Consider the following 25966-nt stretch of genomic DNA (forward strand, 5'->3'; position numbering starts at 1 on the left):
CGTGCCGTTCCCCGGATTTTCTTTACGACATTTGCGTCAGCAATACGTACGTACGTACGTTTTTGGTGTTCGCGGAACTCGCAGATAGGAAGCGCGATTCATTTATTCCCGTGCAGTACATGCCAAGCTAAAACAGAAGTATTTTTAAAAAATAGAGCATTGTAATATGGAGGACGACGCACCGGTTATTTATGGTCTTGAATTTCAGGTATGGCGCGTCACTTCCCACTTCTGCATGTGTAAATCTACTCTGTAGTTACCCGGTTTAGCAACGTCAACATTCAAATTTAGCGAGAGCTAACAGTTAATTATCTTGTAGTATTGCACGTTTTAGTTTGTCATATAAATAATGGGATGCACTCAGTTACACGCAAACGAAACATAAAGTCGGGCTTGACTAATACATAATCACACAGGTTCTGCGTTTGCATATTAACAACTAAAAATTATCAAAGAATTGTATTAGTCCTTTACCGCCGTTTGTGTTAGAGGGTTCAATTAACTCGTGTCATTGAAGCCATATTGACATCTTGTTAGTATGAGCAGGACCCAACTTTCTGTGTTGTCATCCGTGGACTTTGTGATAGGTAATGGCAATATAAAATTAAGAAATGTCATTCACGATTGTTATGACTTTGTGTTCAGTAAATATCATTGCTTTATATTCAGTAAACATGATGCAAACATGATGCGCCCTTTTGTTAGGGACTGCACATGTCATCTTATATTATGGATATTGTTAATTCACCGGGATATTTTTAGGTTATGTTCTATATATCGCAAGCTAGACTCCTTTTTATTCCAGCTGAATCATTTTCTGAATGCATCCTATTAAGACCGTAATTCAGTGTTGTTTTTATATAAGGGGTAGAGAATGGTCTGTTTTTGGATGTTTTTTGCAATATCTCATCCCTGGACCTGGATTGTGTCGTTCTGTTGGCAGGCCAGAGCATTGACAGCTCAGACTGCAGAGACAGATGCTATTAGATTTCTCGTGGGCACACAGTCTCTCAAATTTGAAAATCAGGTATGTGTTTCACTATTTTTTTCCGTATTTCAGTGGCAAAAATAGATGGTAATGTGCTGCCTCTAATTAAAGCACATCTGTAATTAAAGTATGACATTTCCTCTGATTTCTCATTTGCCACATCCGTGGTTTTCCATGTGAATAGTGGGGACATGCAGCAAAGGTGAATGACCAATTAAAATTAAGAAGCATTCTATAACCCAGATGATGATGAAAACCTGCACTGTCTTTATACTTCCTCTTATCTGATCCTTCAATATCATCCCTCAGTCCCAAACTTCCCAGCAGCCTTTACATCATATCTAGCCCCAGGATTAGTTATGAGCACTCTCTATCTCATTTACCTGCCAGTGGCAATTACTGGTCCCCGGAGGATGTGCTCATTTTAGAGCCTTTTGGGGAAGCTGGATAATGCTAGCCTGAGGGACAGGAGAAGCAGTGACTTAGAGGGTTGTGTGTGTGTGTGTGTGTGTGTGTAAGAGAGAGAGAGGGAGTATTGTGTACCACTATCCACAACCAGGTGTAGTGATTGCTGTAATGCCTACTAAGTCTTGCCTCCTGTCATTGCTAATTGGGAATAAGCTGTCTCATTTAAATTCAGGTGGTTGCATTTTCGGATTTTTGCCTTTATGGTCAACATCGTAGAACTGCACAAATCCAAGACAATGAAGAGATTTGCCTTATTTCAATTAAGCCTGTGTGTAAAGACTGGACAATACGCCCTAAAACAATGTTGTAACAGTAATTAAACTGGTAAAAAAAAGTAATCAACTGGTTCTCATCAAATGTTAAACTGTATTTCAGTACCGACATAAACATATTTTTTATAGACAGCCTTACATAATCCTCTCAGAGCAGTCAGTGGACCAGGATCTCACCTGTCAAGAAATGTGTAGAAGAAAAACTCAGGCAATGCACTAATAAATTACATAGAAAGCAGTATCTAGATCTGGCCAGCGCATCCAATCCCATCCCATCTTGACTCTCTATTTCCCAGGACCTTCTTGCCCCATAGCTTCTCCTGCCTAGGCATGTCATCCTGTCCCTTCTCCAACTCCACTGATGACCATTCAAGTCTGGGACCATGTGGAATATGGACGCCTGTCAGGACCGAGGCCAGGGTGCTGTCTGGACAGAAGTAGCGATGTGATGGAACACTCGTCTAATGCACCCTTTCACATCTTGCGGCCTGACGGGCCGCACTTACTGTCATCGTCGAGACTTTAAGAGCTTTAGCTAAGAGGAGGCTACTGTCCTGCATGATTTTATACCTGCTGGCCTCTCTTTTGTGATAATTAATATGGCTGGGAAGGAGGCCCAAGTGGTGAAGAAGAATGACTCATTCCACATCTCTGGAATAAAAGAGAATAAATCAGCTGAGGGACTTCTGCAGGAGCCCAGTTCATCCGGGGCCCTATTACGGCACTTTCTTTTCCCTCCAATTATCCTGTCCAGCCATCGGAATTTATTTGTATTGCTCTCTGCCATAAAATTATAACTTTGCCTAATAATTTTCATTCAGTGCGGACCGATCCAAGGTTAATGGTTTCTCCTTTGACTTTCAGGAGTGTGTGTGTGTGTGTGTGTGTGTGTGTGTGTGTGTATGTGTGCAGGATGAGTGCTGTAACTTTTGCACTGATTCACGGTTTAGAAGAGCCTGTAGACATAATTTTGAAGGAAGCCAATTAATATATGATCAACTTCTCTAAGGGTTTACTATATTTTATCACATTTAATGTTATATGCACTCTAAATCAGGCCAATTCATGCAATGCAAATGTGGCAACTGTTGAAATAAAAATATCTAACTCTCAAATATGCTTGCTGTTTTTGGAGATACTATGTTGTAGGACATTTTGAAAGTACCTATTGAGGCAGTTATTAGGAGCAACCCTGGACAATATAACAGTTGCAATATTTAACACATAATTACTCAATTATCCTGAAATGTAGCATACAACTGGAAATGGTAATCCTTTTGTAACAAATGTAGATTTTGCTGATCAGAATTTTATGGATATTAATAGCATTTATTGCTCAGAACTGTGAAGGATCATTATTTATTATGAGAGTGGAGGATCTACATTATGCCCATGTAATAGCAGGGTGCTATTACATCCCATTTTGGATAAACATTTGCATTTTGTAGGTTATATTTATTTCTTAGGACATTATGCTTGGTTAATTAACTGTTAATTCAGGTTGCCTGTATGCTCTGTTATGGAAGATTTGCATGTGTGTGGGTGGCATATGGGAATCTGGAAATTGACTTAGCACAGCAGGTTTGGGCTGTAAAGGGTTTCTCAGATGTGACATCTTGCGTAACTTCAGTGAACTTGCATTAATTCAAAAGAACTGTTTAATGGCTGCTTCAAAGTTAAAATAAAACGGGAGAGAGGCAGTGGGTCGTAAGAAGTTGGAAATCCAAAGCAAAGCCCGCATTTAAGGTAGCATTTACTGTCATATTAAAAGGTATCATCTTGGCACTACGTCAGGAGCCTTTCTTTAAAGGAATGGGGGGCACTCATGCTGTGATAAAGCGAAGGTTCTTCCAGATGTTCTTACTCTCTCTCTAATCAGCCTGGGCCCTGGCCTCACCCTCTGCGCCAACGCAGCCATTGTCACTCATCTCCTCCACCCTCTTTTGCCTCTTCCCACAGATACACATCATTGACTTTGATGATGAGAATAACATCATTAATAAGAACGTCCTCCTGCACCACGCTGGGGAGATATGGGACATCAGTGCCAGTCCGGCAGATAAAGGCGTGCTGACGACGTGCTACAACAAGAGTGAGTGCCCCCGCGTCCTCGCCTCTATCTCGCTGTCTGACAATTTCTACATTTTTGATTTTATATGCTTCCTGTTTCATTTTTTTTTTATATTTCTGTGCTGTGCTGAATTGCCGCAGCAGCATCACACTGGGGTGCATTTCCCAAAAACTGCATATGAGCATATAGAGTTGAGGCAGGCAACTGAATGGGTCAAACTGTGTATGTCAATATTGTGAGTTTATGAAAACATACTCCTATACAGTAGAACGGGCTAATATGCCATAAAATTTATATCACAAAATTTCACATATGTCGAAGACATATTGAATGATCAAGTTTTCTAATAGTTACGGCTTGTGACAGGTTTAATGATCAATGATGTGTGGCATGAGAGGTCTTCAGATACTCACCTTAGATACTTTAGGTTCCCATGATGCTTAAAACATCGGTCAAAAAGTGACATCTCAAACTATTGATCTATTGATCTTGGTAACGCACTTCACGCACTGTCATATAATGTCATTTATTCTGCATAGCCACTTCTATTGAATTGCTTTTTTTCCAGCAGGTTTTCAAATGTATAGTAAGTACACCATGGCAGCTTTATTGTCTTTTTTTCCAGACTATCCAATAAAAGCCACAAAACATAATGAAGCTACTTGGCCTGCCATGCCACGCTAGCAGCCATTCTAACCTAACATGTCACATTCTGGCACTCCCCACTATATGCAGTTGCCATGAGGCAATTAAAAAATTAAATGAACAAGAAGAAATGATTTGGAGGGGAAAAATGTAATTAAATTTAGAGTTTATTAGACTGATGCCTTTGGCCTTGGTTGGTCTACGACAATACAAATAATGGCGACTGTGTGTGTATGTGTGGAGCAAAAAGTGATAAAAAACAGAACGTCAGCGCCTCTTTCCTGGGTCCCATCGTGATGAGGCAGATACGCTAGATGTCAGAGGAGAGTTCAAAAAGCGAAATGTAATTACCGTGACATTCAATCTAATGGAGCAGCATAAGTCAAAGGTGGAGTATGCCCCCACATCACCCACAATTCTCTCTGCCACCAATTCCAGGCCGCTATCTGATCACAGGGACCAGCCTCTCCCGAGTGTCATCTCCTTACATGCATTCAGCGCTGTAGAGTGAAAAAAGTTATACAGAATTTAGTTTTGCAGTGCTGCTGCTGTTACACGTCATTGTAGCAGTTCAGTTAAAAGGCTTGTCATTCTAGAGTAACGGCATCATCAGAATGATCCCATCTGTTTTGTTATACTGTGATTGGTTTTAATTTATGAAGCAGCTTGATGTTACTCCTGACTATCCTAGTTGGGGAAACATTTAGAGAAATCAATTTTTTGTGGCTGCATCAATTTATTCCTCCTCTCTTTTCTTAAGGCATGTTATTTAGGGCAGATTTATGAGGTCACTCCATCCAATCTCAGCAATCTGCAGATGCACACCAGAGTACCCGAAGGTGCACAGAGAATGCCAGCTTTGAAACCCAGGTCTCCATGGTGCTATCCACTGAGCAACCCCATTAGGAAACTATAGTTAGGAAACTATAATTCCACTGCTTGCCTGTATCAATGGTCAAATTGCGATAATGATTTTCCTTTAGTACATTATGTGCGGCCCAATCACCGACCGAGGCTCAAAGAACATGGCTTTAGTCATAAAATTACGGGAACTATAATAGTAACAGGAGGCTGGCCCTCACACAAACCTTTAACACACACATTGGTACTCTCTTATTATTCCTGGTCTCGGAAGATGCGTTGCAACGTAACTTGCTCATGCACATTCACTTACCTCGGAGTGGATGTGTATTTAGGATGCCGGACCATGTCTGAGGTATTTCTGAAGCACTTGAGGGACTCGCATAAAACCAGTGGAACTGAGCTGTGGGCAAAACTCCTATATGCACACAGTGCATTAATAATAAATAGCTTTTGACTTTGAATACTACAGTATTATGCACTACTGGTTCTTATTTGACATAAAGAGTTAAAAAAATGGGGAAAAGAATCAGAATAATCTGAAAAGTCACAAAGTTTATTAATATTTAGCCATTCTAAAAAAAAAATATATATATATATATATATATATATATATATATATATATATATATATATATATATATATATATATATATATATATATATATATATAAAATTTGCTGTCATATATGTTTAATAAAAAAGGTTTACTACCTTGTCTCATATACTCTCGTGACTGATCCTCTCTTTTTGACCCCTACATCGTGTTGTGTCTGAGGTCATAGGTCATACATAAAGCAAAACTTTATTCAGATCGCAATTTGAAATAGAAATTTTTACTGTGCAGCACTTCTGAATAACATGAAGTTTAAAATTAAACTGTCAAAAAAGTTGTGAGTGCCTGAGGTGTGTTACTTTTTTTCTGTGTTGTTTTATTGATAAGTTTGTGTGCATTGCTGTGTTTGCACTGAAACTCTACCTCTCTCTGCCCCCTGCGTCCTGGCGGCGGTGACCAGCCAGCGAGAGCCGCGTCTTAACGTGTGCATCCGTGTGGAGGATGCCCCCGGAATGGGAATCCGGCAGCCACGAGTCCCCCGACGATTCATCAAACAGCCCACAGACCCTGGAGCTCCTCTGTCACCTTGACAACATGGCCCACGGCAACGTGGCCTGGTACCCCGCTAGCTATCGATTCAGCCCCGCCGCCCCACGTCTTTTTCTCTTCTTCCCCTTCTATTTTGGTCTCTCCTTTTTTTCTTATTCCTTTGCTCAGTCCTCCCAACATGCCACCTGACCACCTCCCACTCCTGTCCTCTGCTGTCTTTCGTTCCCGCTCTCATTACCTCACACTTTGGCCGCACCTTGCTGGATGGCCTTCGCTGCATTTGTTTTGTGCAGGGAAACTATTGATTGACCTACATATCGCAGGGCTAAGCCGCCTTCTCGGGCCTTTGTCTTAGCACCGTGGAAAATATCATGCGCTACGATTCAGAATGGCAGAAAAGGCATTCAACATTTAATCGCGTTTTTTGGCTTTTTCGCCTGCTTCTCCCTCGTATGGGAGAATATTACAGGAGAACTGGATCATTCAGATATCATTTCCATTTAATGTGGGAATAAAGGAATTCCATTTTTCACAGTGGCAGCTTTCAATTGAAATTGAAACAAAGGATCCCCCCAAAATCCCCTCTGTCCTTTAGCCGTTCCAGTGTGAGGGCGTGTGCTGGGGGTCTCATGCAGTACCTTCATACCCGGGTTAAAAGTTCGCCACGGACGGCGGCTTCTTGCCCCTGTTGATGGCTTTCTTTTTAAGCCACTAATGGGTCACCTCAATTAGGGGCATGACCCCTAATCAGGAATCTGTCAGTCAGCATGGGTGGAGGGCTGGATAGAGTGCCTGGGCAGGTGTTGATTGGACTTCTCGAGTGCCATTCAAAGTGAGAATGTGCTGTCTCACTTCCCAAAGTGTGTCTGATGACGTCACTGAATCTTAACAGAGGGATAACATGTACTAATGCCCCATCAGATCGTAGGTTTGTTGACCTGCTGCTGACAGGTGCAATTAGACTTGTGCATGTCTGAAAAACGCCTGCTGTGTTAAATGTGCCTTGGATGAATGCGTTTTATTCAGGACGGTGAACTGTCCTCTGATGCCTATGTAGAATGTGCAAGAATTTGGTTGGTGCAAAGATTTCCCTGCTGTTGTGCTCGCGTTTTGGGTGAATGTCATTAATGTGATGATTTGTTGAATAATAACACTCATAACAATACAGAATATAGATATGAGGACCTCCTGCATGTCAGACGACCGCAGCGCAAGTCACTTTAGGGTGAGATAGCTTGCCGCATTTTTTTAAAGTATGTCCTTTTCATCTCAAAAAGATGAAGGTAGTGGAGGAACTCTTCATGACATGGCTGATATCTAATTGTGTCCTCTGTTGGACTGTGTCCGTGCTCCATGTTTGGAAAATGAAAACAACTCCCGGCACGTTTGCTGCGACCTTATGAACAGATGAATGCTTAACATTTATGTGTGTGGGTGTGTAAGGGAGAAAGAAATGGTGACAAGAACAGGTGTTCTTGTACCTCAGACAGTGTGTGGTGTGTGTGTGTGTGTGTGTGTGTGTGTGTGTGTGTGAGAGAGAGAAAGAGAGAGATTTAGCAGTCTTCGCTTGGCAGAGACTGCAGGGCCAGCGTGGTGGTGCCCTGGGGTGGAGATTGATGGTGCTGGTGTCTGCTTCCCTTTCACCTCCAGTTCTTAGAAACTCTCAAGGGCAGGGCACTGAACTGTGTGTACCTTTGTGTCTCTCACTGAAAGTGTGTGTTTGCATGATGACAGGCTTGTAGCATGTTTTGCATTATTTTATTTTATTTTTCCCCCCATGATGTCCCTTAAGTAACAGCGTTCAGTCTCTCAACTGTCACGGGGCTTCCAGTTGCCACCGCCTGTAGTGTCTGCCTAAAGCATAAACCCCACAGTGAGGCCGGTATTGTTATGGGCTCTCGCTACACCCTGGGGAACTGTTTTGGCTGACCATGGAATTTGAAAGACCACCTATAAACCAGAGCAGACCATAACAGAAACAAACTTATAAACACAAAGATTGTTGCGTCTGCTTCGTTTTTTCTCCTCTTCCAGCTTTGACTGAAGCAGGGTGGCAAACAGCTGCGAATCGATCACGGTCGTGCATTTATCACCAATCAGCTGTCAACTTTCAACAGGCAAGGTGGGCTAGGGTGAGCGTAGTAGGGGATACAGAGACTGGCTGGGTGTCTGGGTAATCATGGTGTGTTTTGCACTCACAGGGACTATTAATAAATCAATGGGAGCCGAAAAGGGGAGTGAAGGCGCACTGCATGTGTGTGTGTGTATCTGTGTGTGTGTGTGTGTGTGTGTGTGTGTGTGTGTGTGTGTGTATATATATATATATATATATATGTGTGTGTGTGTGTGTGTGTGTGTGTGTGTGTGTGTGTGTGTGTATAGGTCGGTCAATACTCTCATTATAATACTCTGACGAAATCGAATGGCATAAAATTTAGTACTTGCAAGCCTCCCATTCTGCATCTGCATTCGCTTTGAAGAAGCTCTAAATGCACAAGTCAGCCACCATCTGAGCTTTCCCAGGCCAGGAGAGATTTTCTTTTTCATTCTGTGTTTCAGTTATTGTTCGTTAATATTATCTTCCTGACCTGTAAGTGTTTGGCCATGTGTGTCCAAGAGCATAAATGCAAATGGGCTGTGCTCAGATGCAAGCCTGCATCACGACTTTTATTTGAATATGTATGGAATATGCTCAGGTTAGGTTAAATTTACATATTCTGCAATATAACAGTGAAAAGCTTCTGTTATTCAAGGTCAAATGCACATGGTTTTTTTTATTTGGTCATTCATAACTTATGGACAGCAGCAGGCAGGCAGGCCGATAAAAAGAGTCTCCCTTATTTTAGGAATTAATTGATCCTATTGGGAGACCCATTCCTATAAATCTCTGAAGTGCTGAATAAATCGAGTCTGAATCTGAACAAATTTTTGCTGGAATTAAATCAATGGTTTGTGAACCCGGTGGCAGTGGGGCTGTGGTGATGCACCTCACCTGTCTGACCCATGACTCTGTGCACCTTGGGGGGCTCGTAGCCCCCTCCTGTCCTCAGCCCTAATCTATATTCTAAAAAATTAAAACCCCCCCAACACCCCCCAGCTCTGCCTCGTCTCCTTTTACACAATAAAGGCATGCAAATCTCAAAGTTGGCTGGAATCCTAAGCAGTAGTTTTGCTGTCATGTGACCCCCCTCCCTCCATCATTGCACTGCAGTGCAGTGCGATGCTGCTACCATCTCCTGCCAGCCCAGCAGATGGAGATGTTTTGGGGGTGTGTCTCCATGAAGGCTGACTGAAATGAAGGAGAATGATCTATACTAGTATGCACACATCTGAAACACCATTGAAGTGTTTAGCACGTATTCTGCCATTCCTTTGAATTGTTAACATTGTATTATTGGTTACTATAGTAATAATAATATTACTCTGAATTATAAATCATTATAAGCTATATTATTGAAGAATTAACTGGTGTTGTGAAGGAATTTTGCTGAATTCTGTAGTTCTAACTCTCCTCTCTCACTCCCCGCCATCCTGGCGCTGGTGTGCTCCCCTGCAGTGTTTTGTGGGAGCCCATGGGCAATGGGAAGCGCCTGATCTCTTTGGCCGATAACCATGCTGTGCTGTGGGACCTTCAGGAGAGCTCCACCAAAGCTACGGTGAGATATAGGCAGCTCATTATCTGATAACCGCCACGCTAAACTCTCTGAGCTTCCACAGCAGCAGCCAGGACGATGGGATGAATTTATTCCTCCTTCAGTCCCTTCTCTTCCCTTCTCTTTATTTATTACTCTCTCTCCATCCCAAACTCCAGTTTGGGGGGGTGACCTTATGCGTCTGTGATCAAGAGAGATGGGAACAGATCCATTTTCATACGGAAGACATTCAAATTCACTTGCATCACATTGCACAGTTTAAGAATGTTTCAGATTTACACTGCACATAATTAAATAGTTAAATCAGCATCCTGCAAATGCATTATAGGCATAGTGACTGAGAAATATGTAGAAACATAAAAGAATATGGTAATATACATGGGTCACGCATGGAAACATTTAGTCATATATCTACGTATTTTCAGTTATCTTTTCTCAGCTTACACGTTGCAAAGCCTGTTCTGTACCATTAGCTGCTGGTTGCCAAATTAATTCTTCCGTCACTCTAATTGAAGCCTCTAACAAAGAATTTCTCCCCTCACCGCCTCACTTGACATTCAGGACAAGTGCCTCTCCCCAATCAGACCTGTGAATATGTGTCTATGCTGTTTTAACCGCTTGTCGCTTCTCTTCTTTTCACACATGCAAACAGGTAGTGTTAAAATACAGTACACAGTACAGGTGGTGGCCGGCGGAGAGGTCCTCTGTATGGTCATGCTAATGTCAGCTTTTCTTGCAGAGCAGCAAGTGTAGGGGGTTTATTGAGTGGCAAAGCCTGCTGAGGGCTCAACACCCAAATGAGGAGAGAAAAGGAGGGAGGTGGGAGACGAGTAGAGAGAGCAGCCAGGTTCCACTGGTGCTGATGAGAATGTTAATCTTCCACATGCAATCCATTCCCGTAACACCCCCCCCCTTCCCTCCCCGCTTAAACACACACACACACACACACTCCCTCGCGTCTCATCCCAACCTCCCTTTTTCACATCCCTCTTTTCCTCTGAAATGCCAGAGTTGATGTGTTCATCTGTGGCAGGCTGGGCGGTGGTCGTGCGGATTAGGCTTGCCGTGAAATCACAGCGCCTTTTCGGGGGGGTGGGGGGGTGGCGCTTTGCTGAGTGTTGCAGAGCTCGCAAGGAGGCTCCCACATCAGCCTCTCCAACCCCAAACACGTGCCAGCTTCAAGCCCGAGCTTCTTACAAAAGAACGTAACCGGCAGCGAATGCTGATTTCTCTCAAACAAGGCAGCGTTTCTTCTCCTCAATGCTGCCTCATTAGCAGTGCTTAATTTCATTATAGTTAATCGGCATTGGCAACCTGGACACACATGCTGTACTTTTTTTGGGAGGGAAGGACATACTGGATACCGGAGCTCTTTGTGAAATAATGAGCCTGTACCCGGTGTGAGCAATAAGGCTCTGATCAATACCATACAGCATAGCTTTTGTGCACTGGCCCATCTCCAACCGGTGGAAAAAATGAGGTTGGGGGAGTCCTTTGGTGGCTTTTTGAATGGTCACTGAACACTGAACACGGCCACAATTGTGGAACATGTCCCACAATTTCGTTTTATTTTGAATCTATTGAATGTGCTCACATAGTTTGGTTCTTTCTAGTTCCAGCCCAGATAGCATTCGTCTCTAGAGGCTTGCCTACCTTGCCGAATATTTTCTAGTGTGAGCTTTTGAATGTGTGGGGTTTTCCAAAAGCCAGAAAAAACATATAAAATTATGCATCATTTGTGTTGGTCCTAAGCCTTTTCTTGGAGGACACAGAAAGCTTTCAAAGCTTTTATTATACTATACAGTATACCATACTGAAACAATGTCCTATGTGTTTCTTAATAGACTAATAATCTGAGTGCAAGGTTACGAAAAGTGTGGGCTGGAATAAAATGATTGTCGGACAAATCACTGGCCTAAAACTCATCTTGTAATGACCAATTAAAAACACCTTGACATGTTTCATACAAAGAGTATGAACAGCTTCATGGCAGATTTTGTTTCTGTACTGGAGGAATGGACACTGTTCTTCCAAAATACACTATTGGAGATGATTTTGAAAAGAATGTCTGATACGTGATTACTGAAAACAATGTATTCCTGATCAATCCATAATAATAATTATGTATTGATTTGCAATTTTTCACCCATGTATATGTTTATTTCTTCTTTTTGGAGTCCATGTTTAAAGATGTTGCCTTTGTCATGTTCTTTATAATGAAACTGAGAACAGAACATTCTAGAACATGCTGCCAAGTTCACTGCAGGAGCACAGCACCTTTGCCATTGAATTGGCAGCACCAAGGGTAAAAAGCCCATTCACCCTCACACTGGGGAGGCCTGTCGCTCTGCCTCACATCAGTAACCCACTCAAACAGGGCCGACTGCTTCTGTGCAGTCAGGCATTTCCCGGTCAAGACGCAAAAACCATTCATTCCTGTTGGCTACAGCGGGGAAATACACATTGTGCATTCTGTGTTGGACGTGAGGCAGCCAATGGTTAAAGACAAATCGATTGCCTCCCCAGGTTTCCAGCAGCGCCACCCTGGAGGGCAAAGGGCAGCTGAAGTTCACCTCGGGCAAATGGAGCCCCCATCATAACTGCACGCAGTTGGCCACAGCCAATGACACGGTCATCCGTGGGTGGGACCTGCGGTCCATGAGGTAATGCAATGATGTTTACAATAACACAAATGAACAAACAGAAATGTATGTATTCTTTATTTTCTATTTAGTCATCAAGGATTGCAACAATCATTTGCAGTCATTTGCATTTATTCAGATTGTATTGAGTGCTGTGCCCCCCCTTCCCCCCATATCCAGCTCTTCCATTACATTGTGCAGATGCATTTTACTATATTTCAAATTTAGTTGTTAAAAAAAAATAACTTTACTTACAAATCCTTGAAAAATATTGATACTGAAAACAATAATGAGTTGTGGTAAAACATGATTAAAAAATAATTCCATCAGGTACCCAAACAATCCCTTTAAATGAACTCCAACTATCCATCAGTAACGCAGTGGTTAATGTGAATATAAACAGTGGCTAATCGGTGACTTGCTGTGTTGTCCTGTTGTACCCAGCTGACCTGCCTTAAATCACCTGTTCCGTGTCGGGCGTGAGGAGTGGGCAGCGGTGCGCAGGTTGCCGAGAGTGGATGCGTGATGGAATAAGGCTGGCCCGTATGTGAGCTGTGCTCGCAGAATAATGATCAGCGCTGTATTGATCCCCTGATGAACCAAATGAGTTGCAGTGAACCGCTGAGACTGAGAGCACGAGATGAAATGGAGGGAAAATGAGAAGGAGGGTGATGAGGAGAAAGGTAGGGTGGGGATGTATAGAAAGAGAAAAATGGAAAGAGACAACAAAGATGGGGAAGAGGGATAAAGATGGAGGAAAGCAGAGAAGATGAAGCGGAAAGAGACAAAAAAAAGCAGCATTAATTTAAAACAGCAAAATACAGAGAAAACAAATGAGAGCTAGCAGATTACATTAGCATTGATATTAATAAGAAGCTAATTAACTTTGTTAATAAGCTACTACCTGGCACCAGACAGGATAAACAATTAATAGCAAATTTTGCTTTTCCAGTAGTCTTTTCAGTCTTTCCTATACATGTGTTTATCAGAGTAGTGTGGATCCTCTCTGTAGATATACCGGTGGATCCACCGGTATATCTACGGGGATCCGCAATGGGGCTCTGGGAAAAGGAAGGACAAGGGGTAGCTGTCTGGTCGCCCAGTTGGTGCAGCAGCTGTGTGTAAGGAGCATCTCCCTGCGCTTGGCTGCACACACAGACGCCTGCCCCGGTGCCTGCTAAGCCCGTCAGGATCTGCTGCCTGTACAGCTCTGCCCTTGCCGCACGCTGCACTGCTCTTAAAGCCCCGGTACAGGCACTGCTCTGTTTCAATTAAAACGTAATGAAGAGGAAATCTAGAGATGAAGCACATTCTTTTTTTTTTTTTTTTGAGCTCATAGTGAATCAAATTATACTTACAAAACAGAACACTTGCACTTAAACAACATTGCAACTCACCGACATGCCACAGGCACAGGAACACACAATTACAGGCATACATATGCATACATATGTACATAAACATGAATAATAAACATACAGAGGCACAGTCGCATACTGTACATGCACACATATGTACAGCAGTCGTGGGTTTCATTCAGGCTGTCTGGTTTCCTCATGCCCCTAAATTGGAGTCACCAGACTTCTGCAGGACGAACACACACCATTCACCGGGAGGTCATGCATACTTCACACACTTCATGGGACCTGGGTTTAATCCCTCAACCTTGGAGGGGTGAGGCCACTGTGCTACCTATCATGCCAGTGCATGGCCATAATTAGAAAACTGAATGTTAAATTAGTGAACCGTATGCATAATGTCTTATGGATGCAGAAAGTCATACGCATTAATTACTCCCTAAAATTGCACTGAAGTTTTAAGATGAGCAGTTTAATCATTTAGAGAAAGTAGTTTTGGTAAAAATTATATATAACCCTTAATATCCGTAGGAAGAAGATCGTAGTTCATTATTGTTTTGGATTCCTCAGTGTACACAAAAAATAAAATAAAAAGGGTACACTTAAATAACACAATGTACCTCCAAGTCAACCACACCTCTGTGAAATCAAACTGTCCACTTATGAACCAATACTGATTCACAGTATGTAATTTCACATACTGTTGTGCAAATGGAATAGACAACATGTGGAAATTATAGGCAATTAGCAAGACGTCCCTAAAAAAAAGGCGTGATTCTGCAGGAGTGACCACAGGCGACTTCTCAGTTGATGTATTGCACACTTTTGCTTGTGGCGCTTTAACACGAATGGTAACACGTGGCTCAGGTAGTGCAGCTCATCACATCACATCAATGCAAGCTGTGGAACGAAGGTTTGCTGTGTCTGTCCGCATAGTCAAGAGCATGGAGGTGCTACCAGTAGACAGGCCAGAACATCAGGGGGACTGGAAGAGTCTGTAGGGATGCAACAACCCAGCAGCAGGACTGCTACTCCGCCTTTATGCAAGGAGAAACAGGAGGAGCTCAGCCAGAGTCCTGCAAAATGACCTCCAGCAGGCCACAAATGTGCACGTGTCTGCTCAACCGACTCCATGAGGGTGGTATGAGGGCCTGACGTCCACAGGTTGGAGTTGTGCTTACAGCCCAACACTGTGCATAATGATGCTATGGACTGGCCCACTCATTCCCTAGGCCTGAATCCAATTGATACATCATGTCTCGCTCCATCAAGTAGTGCATCACAGACTGTCCAGGAGTTGGTGGATGCTTTAGACTGTGAGGAGATCCCTCAGGAGACCATCCACCACCTCATCCGGAGCATGTCCAGGTGTTGTAGGGAGGTCATACAGGCACGTGGAGGCCACACACACACTATACTGAGCCTCATTTTGACTTTTTGACTACAACCCTGACTCCAAATCCAGGCCTCCATTTTTGTGTTTTTTTGTTATAAACACATTGAACTATGTAAAGAACAAAGTATTAATTAAGAATATTTCATTCATTAAGATCTAGGATGTGTTCCATTTTTGAGCAGTGTAGTTTAGCTAGAAGTATATATTCACCACACCCTTCCAATATGTTGCCTTGTCCCTGGATTTGGTTTTGCTCGAGCCCTTTTTATTTTATTTTTTTCGATAGTTTTATTTCCTCTCCCCACAGAGCTGATTGTGTTCTTCAGTCATGGTCCTGGTGTCCCACAGCTCCGCTCAGCGTATCTCCAGCTCCGGCGACGGTGCTCATGAAGAGTTCGGTAATTAGCTGTTGAGTTGAATCAGGTGTGCTGAAGCATGGAACAATCCAGACTGTGTGGGGCTGTGGGGCTGTGGGGCCGCCCGTCAGGGGCTGGAGATCACTGATTTTGGACGTGAGTGCTTTGCTCTCGACTCCTCTAGACTGGCGCCTCTTCAAATACGATTTTGTGCTGCTCCACTCTGTTATTAAGAGGATCGTCTGGATTCTAATCGCTGTGAGTGTGAGATCAACAATTTTTATGATTCTTTCCGTACTCCTAAATCATTGCACAACTTCACTAAAAACATGAACTGGCCTGTAATGCACTCAAAAAATCACATGCTGATGTTTCACACCCACACCCATCTTAACATGGGAACAGATGGTTTTAGGGCAGTGTTGTCTATGGGCAGAACTTGGTTTAGGTTTAGTGGATAGTCATTAAAATATTGTGAAGAACTATTTAATAGTGAGAATCTGGCAATGTGATAGGTAGTTAGCTAAACCATCTGTCATTACGTGTGTAGTACATGACTGACTGCTTTTCTGATACTGACATATGTCTTGATGCTAAATGCCCTAGTGGAGTAGCACCCCTTGCTAAACTCAGTCAGCTGTGATCTGTCACTACAGATCAGCACAAGCTGGACCCTGCTTCAAATTTAGATTTCTTTTATTGTGCTCTAGGTCGTAAGCTGGCAAGCCATTCCACTGGGGATGTTCTCTGCATGCAGTCAGTCTGCAACCGTAAGCCGCAGTGGAGATGAACAGACATTCTCAGTCTCCTGCAGCAACAGCAGAGCGGTGTGCCAACGCTGTTAGACCTGCCACCACAACGCTCATGGTGCATACAGAGCAGATGCAGTGCTGCAGTGGAACAGTTGATGTGGAAGGCACAGGTGCCTTGCAGATGGAGCTAGTGCTTACTTTGAGTAAAGGGAGCCAAATATTTTCTACTCTTCAGCTAGGTTCAAACAATAATCAGTAATAAATAACTGAATGAAACTTCAAATGCAGCCATGAGCAGATGGTTCCTTTTGTTTAATTCAGACTAGGTGCTTAGTGTTCTCTAATTTTAATGTAATAACAAATATTAACATATTTATTATAAACATAAGAAGTAATTGTAAACATACAATGACAGCATTTTAACCACCTTAAGTAAAGCAATATTTAACTTCAAAATGTCTTTTGTCAAAGGCTCTATAGAGTAGACATGCCAACCTTGGACATTTCACAATATGGTCATTAGGATGAAAAGGTTCTGGAAAGTTCACTTTTATTTCAAATGTATAATAACAGATAGAGTAAAAAAAATTGCCCGGCCATGTTAACTGGCCATGAAACTGAACAAAGCATTTGGTTGCAGGACTGTGTCACTGTATTGGATGCAGAGCCCAGAGCCAAAGCCCTTCTATCTACAGCCTCTCTTCTCCAAGGAGGCTAGCAGGGTCACATAGCTGATATTGCTCTCATCGTTGCATTTTTTGTGGCGAGAAATTCCCTACACATTGACAAAATCATGATATTGCAAGTCCTGAGCGTGCAGTATCATCCCATCATAGTAGCCACAGAATGGAGGTCTGGGCCTGATTATGCCCCATTTCCAGGTCCTCCAGGAGTCATCTCTCATCTGGCTGCTCATGTGATGCAGAAAGCACAAGGTTGGTTGTAATTGGTCTATAATTCTGTCAGATTGTCTGTGGAGCTTTTTCATGCAATTTATTTACTTGCAGATTTGTGGAATTATTTGCACTTTATGCCTAGTATATACATGCCTCTGAAGCTTGTTAAATGTGTTTTGAACACATAAATAAAAGAATAGTGTCTTGAACCAATTTAATTTAACTAGAGCAGCTTTCGTTTTATTCTGTAGCTGTAGCATCTGGCAAAGGAACCAAAATAAGGCTCACATAATCTTCAGGTTCAGTCTCTTCAATCAGTTGAATGTCCAAAATGTCCATCACACGTTTGGGACCATCACACCTGGGTTTTTAGAGGTTACATGTGTTCGTCTTGAATCACAATTTTTTAAAATAGATTTTGCTTTGAGCTGCTTATGCCTGTTGACTTCATTTCAACCTTTGACCTTTTTAGGGCAGTCAACAAGACTTTATGTGACCTTTAAAGGAATCACACCCTGAAGAAATAGTCTCTCTCCAGATGTTTCATATTTTCAGAGCACAGGGGCTATTAACAATGCTCAGCCCTTTGACACTAAATGGTGGGATGGCACAAACTGGAAAGCAAAGCAAATGCATGAAGGGCAAATGTACAAAAACAGATTATTGTGCATTTTTGACTGTTTGACAAAAAGTAGGAGAACACCAGATTGTTCCTACTGACGTCTGAAAGCCACCGTAGGTTCTAGAGGTTTACCTACTTCACTTTTCAAACTTTTACTCCAGGCATTAAGGGAAAATGGCACTTTTATTTTGCTGGCTGCTGTCTTTCCAGAAGGCCTGCGTACCAGACCTTCTATATATCTTGTTTCAGCTATTCTACCTGGTATTTTACATTATTTATATACAGTATTTCCAGCCCCTGAAGCTTATAGACTCATTGGTGCAACATGATTGTTCTGCAGCTACGCTTGCTCTGTGGATAATGCATTATGTTGAGCTCACGCCAGAACCAGGGCTTGGTTACCACGCTGTCCCTCACAGTTTTGCAGCAATGCCAGCTCATCTGTATTTACTACCTCATTTCAGGTGTTTATGTTGTTGTGATGAAGCCAATACATTAAACGTCACTGTATAAATCGAGAAAGTAAAGTCGTCCACGTCCACATAAACACACGCACCGTCTCATATCCCGGCTAACCCCCTAACCCGTCTCCCAGCCTAATTTTGATAAGCAGAGAAATGATTTTAGCGCCAGGCTGTTGTCATGGAAACAGAGGCCTGCCTGTGTGGGATTTTTTTCTTCTTCTCTCCTTCCCAAGAGAACTGGTTTGTCCCCCACTGCACAGCGATTTATCACTCAGACTGGTGTGTGTGTGTCATACTGAGGTGTTGTGTAATGACTTCTGTTGCCCATGAGGGGGAGGGTGGCTTTAGATTGCGTTTCACCATGTCCAGTGGCTTTGGGTGAAGGTGAGGGGCATGTGGCGGGGTGCAGGGGAGAAGGAGAAGGACATAATCCTGATCACTTTTGGTGAGAATGTTCTTGCTTCTGCTGGGCTTTGCCTGATCGGATCCCAATTTCAGATTTGCAAGGATGGAGGACTCTGAAGCGCGGCGAGACTAACCCAATTTCCTGCTCCATTTCCCCGGCCCGTCCGCTTCCCACTCGGAAGGAGGAGAGAGTTTATGTCCCTCCCTCTGGCCAGAGGTCGTCGTGATTACCTCTGAGTCAGTCAAGGAAAGCATGTGCACAGGAAGGCAGGGCAGCAGAGCATTCACCGGAAATGTTCACATGTGCACGCAATATTTTGTTTTCATTTTTGTCCCTGTATTTACTTCCTCAGAACAGTTAAGGCCTCAATCATTCCAAAGTAAAAGGCTGCTTTAGTGCTTTGTCCTGCATCAGAAAAGATAAAACCCCCAAATTTCCCTTTTCCATCGTTTTATTTATATGTTAATGCCTATGCTCATTAGCATGATTGTGCTGTATGTTCCAACCTTTGCCCATATTTAAAACCGTAGTTGTAGGAGCTCGGCGAGGATTCAGACTTAAGCCTGACCTAATTGAAGCCTGGTGCTTCCCCTTAGGTCAGTTTTTTTTTCCACCTCACATTTTAATGAGATTTTTAATTAGCATGGTAATTGTGTAATAAGATCAGTGGGTAGCTAGGTTCCCAATATAAGAGCCAAAAGCATATGATGAATTGTATGGAGATCTGACTGAAGACCAAAAAAAAAGTAATCACTCCAGGACCCTTAAATGATTGCGTACTGGAGGAGTTGTTAAAATGTAAGCAATCTGCAGCGAGCTCTTTCATTACATCTGATAATTAGGTATTTGGAGCTGCCAACTGACATTTAGAGCATACGTTTCAAGTCACTTTACTTTCTCTTCCATGCAATGATATTTGTCATGCCTATTTATTCATAAAGTACTTACAGCGCTCTTTCTACACAGCTGTCAATAGCAGTACCTGCTGCCACGACAATTCTACAGACTTTGTGTGTGTGTGTGTGTGTGTGTGTGTTTTCTCATTTATTTTGAGTTATCAGTCCAAATTGCAAGTGATCCTACATACATTAGTTTATAACGTCTGAATTAGCATTTGACCTATTAACTAAACAGATTTATCCTTCTAAGGTTCGGGGTGTACTGGACTGAATAATGCTAATAACTGTAAGGTTGGCGATGCATTTCCTAAACCCATTTATCCAGGTCATGGTCATGGGGACACTAGAGCCTAAGCCTGGAACACGAGGCAGGAACACGTGTCCAATTTAATAGCCTGCATACCTCAACATTGTTCCGATGTCCATCCATTGCATCACTATGGTTCACCCTGTATTTATAGTAAAACAATGCCCAATCTGGAGACTGTATTTAAACTTATTTTTGCGAAATATGTGACCAACATGCAGAAGTCCTGTTTATTCTTTCAGTTGTGAACAATAATGTCGTCCCTAACTTTATCATAATTTCAAATGATATTCAGCAAATTTAGTAGATTTAGTACAGGCAACATAATGGAGTCGATTTGCCGCCCGAGACATTAAATTATTGCTTGTGCATCTCTTCCTTATGGTCATAAATATGAAATCTCAAGACATCCTCAAGGTATTTGGGACTCAAGTATGGACTGAATCGGTGGTCAAGGTCACTAAAGGTTTTTAACAGGGAGGGTTAACTTTTTTTATTGTTAACTGCAAATTAAATGCATTATAACTGAAAAATGTGGGTAATTCTACTTTGTAGAAGCTTTAGTACAGTCTAAATATAAGAAAAAAAGTTCACTGCAGTCATTCCAAATTCTGTCTTTTTGGCAAACCGTTCATCCGTTCTCCCTCCCTATATCTCATCCTAGGTCATCTCTAAAGTTGGCAGCCCTTCCTCTGCAGCCAATCACCTGGCGTGGTGACTACACTTTGCTTTATGACTTGTCAGGCTTTTATTTGATCGGAGATGTAGTGCGGCCTTCACAGCCAGAGCTGTCGGGCAGCCATGATTTATGCGATTAGCGCTGCTGACCCTCTGTCTCGTCTCTGCCTCCACCCCCCTGCACCCCCTCCTTCAGTCAGATCTACTGCATTGAGAATGCCCACGGACAGCTGGTGCGCGATTTGGACTTCAATCCCAACAAGCAGTACTACCTGGCCAGCTGTGGGGACGACTGCAAGGTCAAGTTCTGGGACGTGAGGAACGTCAACGAGCCGGTGAAGAGTCTCGAGGAGCACTCGCACTGGTGAGCGACGTGAAAGCACTTGTGAAGAAATGAGAATGCCAGCGGTCACGCACGTGTACTGTAAGCACACGCCCCGTCCTTCGGCGAGCGTTCCGCTTTCGACCGTCTCTCAATCAATTACTCTCACACACCCGGCTCATACGCTTGTCTGGTTTGAGTGTCAAGAGTGAGCTCTCTGATCCTCTCTTTTAAACCAGAGATCACGTTCAAAGCCCTCTCCTCTCCCCACTCCTGCATGCACCGATGGGTGTGTGTACGTCTGTCTGTGTGTGCTGCGTGCCTCACACATTAGTGTTTGTTGCATTTTTCTGTTCAAAAAGTTTGGCTGTCACGTTATCATACATTTGTGCGTTTATTTAAATACGTACACACATTTTATTGTCTCTTGGAGCCAGAATGTTTTGTGCAAGTGTTTGCACATGTTTGTGTGAACTGTAAGTATGCGTTCCAATCGGCTGTCTGTACACCTGCCCATATTAAACGCAGCTCTGGTGTGTGCCGCAGTGCCTGCGGTTGGGTTAGCAGCTCCGCTCAGGTCTGCCAGCATGGAGGTGTGTGTGTGTGTGTGTGTGTGTGTGTGTGTGTCTGAGCAGAATACGCAATCACGCTGCTCCAAGTGCCAAACACAGTCTCGCCAGCGCTCACACACATACGCACACACGCACAGCAATCAGTGCACGATAAGGCGGCAGACGCAGGATACGATCAGAGCGAGATTGGGCCAAAACGTATCAATAACGAAGAAGATTTGATCCCATTTAGATAGGAAATTACAAGGCGGCCACCGCTTTCTTTTCATTTTCTTTTCTTTTTTTTCCTGTGTTTTATTCCAGCAGGGAGGGTTGGGTTGATCTGTGGGGCGAGAGGGAGAGGTATTAGGGAATATTTTGGATTTTGGGCAAGAAGCAGATTAGCCTGGTGGAGGGAAAGGGTTGACTGAGCCAGATTTTCCGTCGACAGCCGAGTTATCCTCCCACAATCCCCTTCTATGAGGAACAGGCATCCTCTCCTGAGCTCAGCCCAAGGCAGGAAAAAGGGAGGGGGGTAGCAATGAGGAATATGTGGGAAGGATGTGGAGGAAAGGAAATTGTGACGAAAGGGACAGCAGGCAAAAAAAAAAAAAAAGAGTGCAGAAGATTTTGGTGTTGAGGCCTCATAACCTGTCTAGGGGCGGGTTTAGAAGTGACAAGGAGAGTGATTGACTTTCCCTGCCCTCTCGCAGGGTGTGGAGCGTCAGGTACAACCACTCCCATGACCAGCTGCTGCTGACCGCCAGCAGCGACAGCAGGGTCATCCTCTCCAACATGGTGTCCATCTCATCCGAGCCCTTCGGCCACCTGGTGGACGATGATGACCTCAGCGATGCAGAGGAGGGCCACCAGGAGGAGAAGTATGCACCGCCTGTTATGTCCCTCTCTGTCTTCCTGTTTCTCTCACTCTCTTTCTTCATCTCTCCTAATGATGCACCAATATGGAAAATGTGATTTTATTTTTGTCATATATCAACAGTACCTTAAGGGTATCGCTGATGTAATGATTGAAGGATGGAGGGCTTTAAGAGAAAGACTCTTATAATAACTTTTTCAACCATGACAATTGTATCTATTTGTCCCTGACAAAAGTCTTGTTGCTTGTGTACAAATTGACCTCAAGTGCCACTGAAATTTGTTTTACAAGAAATGGCTCATTTTATTCCCAACAGCTTTTGTAATAATGTTTCAGTGCAAAACAAAACTGTCAAAAACTATTCTAATATGTGACTAATAATGGATCAATTAGGTGTGTATAAAAAGACCCCCAGTACACTAGACCTTCACATCAACTGCAACTAGACCTCTGCAAACATGCCTTAGATTCACCCTGAGACTAAAGTGTTGATTGTCAAGAGACTGAAGACCAGATCCACTGCTGATGTGGCAGACACCTTCAATGTGTCTCAGCGTCAAGTACAGAGGATAAAAAAAAGATTTGAAGAGACTGGAAACATTTTTGACAAGCTCAGGTCAGGCAGACCCCACAGGACAACTGCTCGAGAGGACCATTTGTTGGCTCTAAAGTCCAAGGCCAGTCCATTTTCCACTGCAACAGAGCTCCTTAAGACCTGGTCATCTGAAGTCTCCTTGTCAAACAGAACAGTTTGTCAGATTCTGTCTCAAAATGGCCTCCATGGTCAAATCAGTGGCCAGAAGCCAGCAGTAAACAAAAGACAATTGAAAAAGCATGTGGCATTTGCCAAGGCCCACAGCCTGCTAAAAGGATGGACACTGGAAAAGTAGCAGAAGGTGGATTTTTCAGATGTTGAATTACACCACAGTCGCCGCAAATATTGCAGGAGAACTACTGGAGCCCGCATGGATCCGAGATTCACCCAGAAAAAAAATCTTGGGGGTGTGCGAGAGATCTGCAGCGATGAAGGCAACATCAATACCAAGAAATCTTAGCTACCTTTTATATTCCCAACCATAAAAGAGGCCAAATTCTGCAGCAGGATGGTGCTACATCACATATTTCCATCTCCACATCAAAGTTCCTCAAGGCAAAGAAGATCAAGATGCTCCAGGATTGGCCAGCCTAGTCACCAGACATGAACATCATTGAGCATGTGTGGGGTAGGATGAAAGAGGAAGCATGGAAGACGAAACCAAAGAATATTGATGAACTCTGTGAGGCATGCAAGACTGCTTTCTTTGCTATACATTTGTGTGAATCCTTGCCAAACTGCATGGATGCAGTCCTTCAAGCTCATAGAAGTTATACAAGATATTACATTTGGATCTCACAGCACCACTACTTAATTTGCTGACATATTTTGGTATTTGCAGTAAATTTGTTCAATTTCTGCATGGGCAACAACTTTTGTCTTGCCAAAATTTGACCTTTATGTCTTGATTAAATCTTTTTTCAGTGAACTAATTCCTTTCAATGCATTAAACATAATTTGGTAGGGTTTTAGTTTTTCATATGAGCTATTTTTAACACTAATGGATTAATTAAAAGTCAGGTTAATAGCAGGTGTTTCTTCAAAATAGATAAGTAACAAGACTTTTGTCAGGGACTGTATACCTTTTAATACAGTAATCACACTACTAACTAGATTAACCCTATTGTGAACATTTATTCTATTTATGTTTTTGTCGCTCTTATCTTGTACTTTTCGCCTGTGCTGTGACAATGTAAATTTCCCACTTGTGGGATCATCATATCTTAACTCAGCGTTCAATGTCATATAAAGAAGCACCACTAGATGGCGGCACCTTTTTTATTCTTTTTGCGTAAGACAGTTTACTGTAAATAGTCTACAAATTTAGCATTTTTCCCCCATAATAACAAAAATTGGGATAAAATAGATATTTGTTGCCATCTGAATTTTTTTTGGGTTTTGAAACAATGTGGAATTTTTTTTTGTAACTCTTTTTGAAATCTTTTATCATCAAATGTAACATTTGTTTGAGGTAATGGCATCAGTTGCAGCACTATTTTCCAAGTGTCCTTATGTCTTCCACTGAGAATCGTGGGTAATTGTAATTGTGGTGCCTCTCCAGAGCCCCTGCACATGTGACTCAGTCTCTGGCTGCCCACCGAAACACGTAGCACTCAGTCAGGTGCGTGCTCTCCATAATTAATACAGGGTCATGTGCGCCGGGGAAAGGTAGGCACTCAAGCTGATGCCGTGACGACCGCAGCGTAGGTGAGGTGGTTGCTAGGCAATGGCTGCTGAATGAAAAGCTTGGCTGGTTGTTCCACAGGAGCAAGGAACCACTGCAGGACAGCATCATCGCCACATACGAGGAGCACGAGGACAGCGTCTACGCTGTAGAGTGGTCGTCCGCGGACCCCTGGCTCTTTTCCTCGCTCAGCTACGACGGCCGACTCGTCATCAACAGGGTGCCCCGGGCCCTAAAATACCGCATTTTGCTCTAGAACACAGAGAGGGGGAGAGAGAGAGATGAAAGAGGGACTGAATTTGTCTGCAACATGAAAACACTGGAAGAGAAAGACAGCAGCGTCAAACGAGCATGAGGCATTCAGTGATGAGAGAGAAAGGGAGACAGAGAGAGGGTGCAGGGATCTAGACACCCAACCACACACATTATTAACACTCCCAATTAAATCGGCTCCAACGCAGCTGTCTGTGTCACCCGTGAAGCCGTGTGATGTGGAGCACAGACGGGGAGAGGGCTGGACCGAGCGCTTTGAGCAGCACCCTGAGCCCAAGCTTGTCCCCCCCCCCCCCACCCACCCACCCACACACACACACACACACACACGCACACATGCACACACTTCCCTGGCCCCACCACTGGGAACAAAGCTCAGCCGCTGGAGAACCTGCTATAGCTCACCAGGGCCCTATAGCCCCCACCCTGCTCTCCCTCTCAGACTCTGAGCGTCATTAGAATCTAGGCTCCCTGCTAGATTCTAGATGCTAGATGAAATGGCAGGAAACAATTTAAATGAACTTAAAACATAAAAAAGACAATGCACACATTTATTTCAACTGTCCAAACAGGTCACAGATGTATAATTATAATCAAAATTGCAAGCTATGGGTGAGTTTTTTTTGTTTTTTTTTTGTGTGTGTGTAGTGTGTATGACTATTGTCAAAGAATCATTATGAGTCTCAAATAGCATAAAGGCATTAAGGCTTTTTCAACCAAATCTCATGTCATGTCAGTTTTAATGGCAAATGGTGACAGATCTGTACTTTCCAAATAAAAACATGTTGAAAGACCTCCTTTGGCCTTTGACCTTAATGTGTTTGC

General features: G+C 43.1%; 1 protein-coding gene across 2 annotated transcripts; it reads left to right on the plus strand.

Annotated features, from left to right (window-relative positions):
* The first annotated feature begins 5 nt into the window (after nt 1-5).
* Nucleotides 6-25966, plus strand: eipr1 (EARP complex and GARP complex interacting protein 1). 2 transcript variants are annotated; one of them, XM_029000739.1, is made up of 9 exons: nt 6-208; nt 944-1027; nt 3688-3820; nt 6322-6478; nt 9967-10066; nt 12590-12726; nt 21036-21203; nt 22426-22593; nt 24950-25966. In XM_029000739.1, the coding sequence occupies exons 1-9, from the start codon at nt 167-169 to the stop codon at nt 25122-25124; spliced, it is 1164 nt and encodes a 387-aa protein (XP_028856572.1). In that variant the 5' UTR covers nt 6-166; the 3' UTR covers nt 25125-25966. The 2 variants fall into 2 exon arrangements, with proteins under 2 accessions (XP_028856572.1, XP_028856580.1); XM_029000747.1 differs by lacking the exons at nt 6-208; nt 944-1027; nt 3688-3820 and having other exon boundaries at nt 6337-7635.

The sequence above is a fragment of the Denticeps clupeoides genome, chromosome 1 (assembly GCF_900700375.1).
Source record: "Denticeps clupeoides chromosome 1, fDenClu1.1, whole genome shotgun sequence".
NCBI classification, from domain to species: Eukaryota; Metazoa; Chordata; class Actinopteri; order Clupeiformes; family Denticipitidae; genus Denticeps; species Denticeps clupeoides.